We start from the raw sequence: 5,790 nt of genomic DNA, 5'->3' as shown, positions 1-5,790 counted from the left end.
AATGTGCTGATAGAACGTAGCAGTTATTTTCTGAAAATCTTTATGAGATATTATGAACGATTTATATATTTTTATATTGATGTTTTTTCAGGAAAAAATGAGCCGTCGAATACGCAATGTTAACCGAGTAGACTATGCAGAGCTTTGCCGAAACTTGGGCATGATGGACGACGACGAAGATGACGATGATTATAGTGAAGGTGAATGTTTTAGTTTTTGTCAATTATTATGGAAATTAATTTGTAAGGTGATTGCATTTTATTAATTTCATGAATTTTTTGTTCTACTTTTAGGAGATATGAGTAGCTCTTCAATATCTGATGACAGCACATCATTGGAAGAGAATGGTAAACCTTTTTGATTGATTGAAATTTTCCCATGCATAACATTGTCTTATTTTTTAAGATTATGATGACGAAGATGTAAATGAAGCAATCAGGTAAGTTGGAAAGTTATCTTACTTGAGATGTATGAGAGAGAGAAAAAATATACTATTTTGCGAACAGCAGCAATTTGGATAATGATCCGCAATGGGTGATGTGCAGAAAAGTTGGTGAACAGTGGACTTCGAAACAGTTTAAAGTTTTTGAAGGTGAATTAGCTGCCGAGATGAATTTTCGTGATCGTCCTTTGATGAAAAAGAAAAATCGACAATTTATCGAATGGAACAGCGATTTCGCTGTATACAATGAACAACGTAATCAATGGACCGACGAGGTGGTGCGTTTTATTCATGAAATGGAAGAATTGAACAATGCTCGACGGTTGGAAATTCAGGTACTAACTGTTCCACTTTGTCAATATTTTTTTTGTAATTTGCATATTTTCACAGCATTTACATACATAATTTTCAGGCAAAGACGGTCACTGATCCGGAGAATTGCAAAACGCAGTTGTTGTATCTTTGTCGTGAAATGGCACGTGATGGTGTGAAAGGAGTTTGTGATATTCCGAAAAATGTAAAGCGCAATGCAAATGTAATAATAATTCTTAACATGCATTTTTGTGCATTTGTTTGTTTGAATGAATGGTTGTTTAGGAAGACGTTTTACCGGAATTTAATGAAGAAGAAAGCGCAAACTCTGCTAAAGGTGAATCATCCGAAGCGAAGCTTAACAACCGTAAGTCACTTGAAACAGGTCGCCGTGCGATAAGGAAAACTGGGAAAAAGAAGAAACGTCAGCTTAAAAGATGAAACTTGTTTTTAGAAAATATTGCAATAATTATTTTTTATTGTAATAAAATATGTTTAATATCTGTTATCTTGAATAGAATTTGAAAATGAGAGAGCTTCAAAAAGAATGTGCAACTTAAGACAAAATTTCTACTGTAATATTTATGTAGCTCTTCAAATAAAAAGCGCAACAGTTTAGTGTGAAAACTGTGCACAATACAACAATTTTATTCAAATTTAAATAAAGCAAGAAATATACGATAAACAAGTTACCGAATGCGAGTGGATACACATGTAGAGAATGTCAATGCACTATGTGCTGCATTTATTACCAGCATCACTGTTGGTTTTTCTTTCAAAAAGACATATCACTTGCTGTACTTTGATAATGATTTTAATTGAAGTGTAATATTTTCTGCATGTTGATGATGAATGACCCTGATTAATTGAGCAGAAGCAAAGCTTTACATTGACATTTGCATTTTCATTGTTGTCAACAATAGATAATATGTTACAGATTGTTATCGAATAAATAATATATGTGTTGCTGATAAATGGAAAAAATTGAATTGCAGCAAAAGATGTACGTAATACATGCATCCATCCCGTCCTTCTTTTCGAAAGGGTATAATGTCCTATATGGTGGATGTGGAGTTGTCCCAATGCCGCTGACCCATTTAGTTAAAATGTGGTCAGTTTTGGCCAACTGGCATCGTTTTTCGCACTACTGGCCGCTAAATTTTTGGTCAATATGCTGACCCCAGCAATGTCATTTACAACACTTGCAACTTGCCGACATTGGAGAAGAGTCATTTTCAAATTTGAAATCAATAAACAATGGTCCGCAAAGAGTTGCTTCTCTTCTTCGCCTTTTTTACGTTAGCCTTTGGCTACAACTCACGTGAGAGATTATTTAAAAATGCTCGTATTAATTAAAAAAAATTTTCATTATGCATAATTTTGCATTTCAGAATTGACGCAGTGTTTTTCATCGATGAAACCAAATTTAATACAGCCAACTAGCGTGATGCGCTACAGCACGCAGAGTGAATGTCTGCAAGCATGCCGAAGTGGTAGAAAAAATGATGGTTCTGTGAGCAGTTTTCAATTGAATTTTATTTACAAATGATCATAATTAAATATATATTTTTTTTTAATTGAAGTCAGCATGTCAGTCAATTTTGTGGGATGCAAGAACAAGCTCGTGTTATTTGTTTAGCAGGACTGCTCGAGAACATCCGACCCTGCTGATGAACCGTTACGGGACTGATTATTATGAATACAATTCAAATTTGTGCGGTGGAAGTAGGCAATATTATTTTTTTTCACAAATAAATAAATATACTTGAACATCATTTTCAATATTATAGTATTTCCACCGCCATCAAGAGGGCAGTTGAATTTGTTGTTTCCTCCGCCGTCGAGTGCTGTCATTCCAGAACCACAGCCAGAAACGAGAACCAATGAAAAATGTTTGGTCAATTATTTCGTAGTGGCCGAGTCGGAATTGGATGCTGAGCCAGACAGTGATACGGCGATGGTCACAGAAATTGGAGATGAAAACACTTGCATAGCAAAGTGTACAAGAGAGGTAAAATAACAATGATCATAAAAAAACTCTTTCAGTATTTAAATTATTCACCTCCGTAAATTTAATAAATATGCACAAATACAAATAAACAGTTTAAAATCACTATTATTTACGTCATACTTTATTCTTGAAATTAACACTGCGTGTACAATGTTGTAACTTGAAAATTTGACTTTTTCAAACAAAGCTGAACATGATTTTACCATCAAGCTATATATATAAGTTGAACGGCTGCATTTTTTAGCACAGAATAAATTGATTGATCTCTTTCAGGAATCGTGCCAAAGTTTTACGGCCCTGTTACCGGATAAAGTTTGCATTTTGACTTCAAATCAGGCAGTTCCGACTGGCAAATGCCGTTTATCTTACTATGAGAATGCGGTATATTTTGAAAAATTCCACCTTTGTGCAGGTAAATTTTCACACAAGCAGATTTGATGCAAATCTGCTGGTGATGTGAAGAGCGTTTCTTTTTTATTCTGTTGTTGTTGTTGCAGATATAGCCAATTCTTGTTCGGAGCAATTTTTCTACACGTTTCATGATACTTCACTGGACACACCAACCATACTAACGACCAAGACGAAATCTTTAGAACAATGCGCAAACGACTGCGTTGCCAACAACCAATGCAAAGTAAACAAAACAACAAACAAACAAACAAACAAATGCTTTTTCTCTTAACTTTGTTCAAAGTTGCAGGCAGCTGTTTTTGATAAACTGAAGAAACGATGTTTTTTGAAAGCAGCAACAGCAGTTGACCAGCCGTCAGCCCTGACAGAATGTCGAGGCAGCTATTATTTTGAAAATGGATGTCGCAGTGATTCAAGAAGACACAATATCCGTTAGTTGTTCACTTCGCCTCTTCCACTTTTCCATTCAAATATATTTCTCCTTTGTTTTCAGGCATGAACGACTCGTCTGGCCGTGCCTTCGACAACAAAAAGTTGCAGCTTATCAAAAAGCAACCCACTGACCAGTGGACATCTTGGTCGTCGTGTCAATTTGAAAAAGATGGACAACGCTTTCGTTCGCGGAGCCGGCGCAATTGTGCAAATAAAAAACTTTCCGCAGGGCGGAAAATACAGTACAAACCTTGCTGATGTCATGCAAAACACACCTCTTTTCTATTTTCACGCTTGTTACATGTTCACTTTGTTAGTTATTCATTATATTATATTATATTATATTATACTATTATTAACCATTTTCCCCTACCAAAAAAAGATAAAAAAAAGAACTCGCCGTCACCTTCATCCCTTTTATTCATTTCAATTTCGCAATCGTTATTGCAATAAGTACTGCCGATTAACGTTGAGGATATGATTAATTAAGTTCCTTTTGTTGACATTCCGCCACGAATTATTTCATCCACCATTAACAAACTACTCGCCGTGGTTGCACTGAAAGAATAAACAAACATATTATTAATGAATGAAAAATTTGAAAATAATAATTATTCCAATTCTTTACTGCTACTTTCAAAACTGCAATAAATAATCAACTGACTTTGAATGTTATATTTACAAAATTGTATAGTCAACATTTTCAGTGGAACAATAAAAGAACAATTAAAAGTTCAACTTACGATGATGTTAAAATACTTTTCTTGACGCAATAATTGTCAAAAATGCCTTCTTCAACTGGTAGCATAATATCGCCTAAATTCGTAGCAAAATTTACACAATTTAATAAATGCAAATAAAAAAATTCACTTTCAACAAAAAATGCAAATACCAATTACAATTAATTTATTTACCTGTGTACAAATTCAATCCAATCGGCATGTGAAGCTTTTTGTATTCATCTTGCAATTTAATGCAACTTTCCATAGGATGAAAACCGGCATTCTGTGACAGCGATTTTACAATAACCAGCAGCGCATCGGCAAAAGCTTGTATGCCCATTTTCACACGACCGTCGACCATTTCTTTCAACGTCATAAGTTTACAGTAAGCAGCAATTTCGAAAGCGCCAGCTCCAGGAATAACGCATCCTCCTCAAAAATTGTTCATTCAGCTTACAAGAAGCAATGGTGTCAGTGATCAAAAGGCAAACGCTTACCGTCTTCAAAAGTGTTCTTAACTGATTGGAGACCGTCATTCACGGCATCTTTAACTTGATTTATAGAATGTTTGTTTGGACCTTTTATTAAAATTGTCACAGATTTGGGATTTTCAACTTCTTCAACAAAAGTGTACTTCTCTTCGCCCTTCAAAAGAAAAAAAATAGGAAAATATCCAGATAAAAATAGAAGAAGAAAAAACTGTACGAATATACCAATGTATATTCTTGAACCAATCCAGCTTTGCCAAGTACATCCGGACTAAGATCGTCGACAGAATTGACCGGTGTACAGCCGCAGGCGAGCATCAACCGCTCCATGTTACGCCTTTTCGCGCGTCTCAGTGCAGGAATACCTGCGCGGGCGAAAAGGTCTAACGAAATGGGATCAATTCCCTGAAAGCAAGCAAAGAACCACCAGTCAGTCAGTCGGTCACTTTCCATTTGAGCATAATGGGTACTTTTTGATTAATCACAACAAAGTTACGTTCCACATTATCGTTCGTGCTTTGCAGATCGCACACTTTACGTTTCAAATCAATAATCTTTTGCACACGCTTTATTATAAATTCTCTTTCGCTGGCCAACACTTTCTCTCTTTCGGCCGCATTCTTATAAAGTGCTTTGACGTTCACTTCTCTGAAGAACAGAAAAATAAAATTCATTCTTCGTTATACTGTAATTGAAAAGAAAAGAAAAGCTTTACGGTTTTTCAAATTCTAGCGAAACATTGCACGCTAAGATGTAAGCGTTGCGAACCACTTTCTTCATGTCAGGATGACGCACGCCGTGGTCCAAAACCAAACCACGAATCAACTTTGTATCCATTTCTGTGCAATGCTGCATTGTCATAATTTTCCACCATCAACAAATCAATCGGCTTGTGTTCCGTTCTAAATCGCTAACACAGCATCGACGACATCCTAATTTTCCATCAGTAAAAAAAACTGACCAATCAATAGA

The 5,790-nt window shown here is 35.6% G+C and overlaps 2 protein-coding genes across 2 annotated transcripts; one reads left to right on the top strand and one right to left on the bottom strand.

The window, feature by feature from the left end:
* Positions 1–97: 97 nt before the first annotated feature.
* Positions 98–3,866, top strand: Tsp_12684 (putative PAN domain protein). Its single transcript, XM_003367803.1, has 12 exons — positions 98–200; positions 294–347; positions 406–439; positions 507–777; positions 855–1,121; positions 1,750–1,888; positions 2,146–2,247; positions 2,545–2,765; positions 3,039–3,177; positions 3,263–3,399; positions 3,466–3,607; positions 3,670–3,866. The coding sequence occupies exons 1-12, from the start codon at positions 98–100 to the stop codon at positions 3,864–3,866; spliced, it is 1,806 nt and encodes a 601-aa protein (XP_003367851.1).
* A 144-nt stretch (positions 3,867–4,010) lies between these two features.
* On the bottom strand, positions 4,011–5,685 carry Tsp_12683 (T-complex protein 1 subunit zeta). Its single transcript, XM_003367802.1, has 7 exons — positions 5,534–5,685; positions 5,289–5,466; positions 5,044–5,223; positions 4,828–4,975; positions 4,523–4,762; positions 4,352–4,424; positions 4,011–4,166 (listed from the first exon to the last, which is right to left on the bottom strand). The coding sequence occupies exons 1-7, from the start codon at positions 5,677–5,679 to the stop codon at positions 4,094–4,096; spliced, it is 1,038 nt and encodes a 345-aa protein (XP_003367850.1). The 5' UTR covers positions 5,680–5,685; the 3' UTR covers positions 4,011–4,093.
* Positions 5,686–5,790: the final 105 nt, after the last annotated feature.

Source organism: Trichinella spiralis, assembly GCF_000181795.1.
Source record: "Trichinella spiralis strain ISS 195 chromosome Unknown Scfld3653, whole genome shotgun sequence".
In the NCBI taxonomy this organism is placed as follows: Eukaryota; Metazoa; Nematoda; class Enoplea; order Trichinellida; family Trichinellidae; genus Trichinella; species Trichinella spiralis.
The sequence above is the reverse complement of the archived record's forward strand: the minus strand, read 5'-3'. Positions and strand labels throughout refer to the sequence as shown.

Bases quoted from the DNA above. Each gene is read 5' to 3' on its own strand.
- Tsp_12684 (XM_003367803.1), top strand. From the start codon at position 98: ATGAGCCGTCGAATACGCAATGTTAACCGAGTAGACTATGCAGAGCTT. The intron at 1,122-1,749 runs GTAAGTCACTTG...ATTGAATTGCAG, and splicing joins CGAAGCGAAGCTTAACAACC to CAAAAGATGTACGTAATACA. The intron at 2,766-3,038 runs GTAAAATAACAA...GATCTCTTTCAG, and splicing joins TAGCAAAGTGTACAAGAGAG to GAATCGTGCCAAAGTTTTAC.
- Tsp_12683 (XM_003367802.1), bottom strand. From the start codon at position 5,679: ATGACAATGCAGCATTGCACAGAAATGGATACAAAGTTGATTCGTGGT. The intron at 5,224-5,288 runs GTACCCATTATG...GCTTGCTTTCAG, and splicing joins TTGTTGTGATTAATCAAAAA to GGAATTGATCCCATTTCGTT. The intron at 4,976-5,043 runs GTATATTCGTAC...TTTCTTTTGAAG, and splicing joins TGGTTCAAGAATATACATTG to GGCGAAGAGAAGTACACTTT.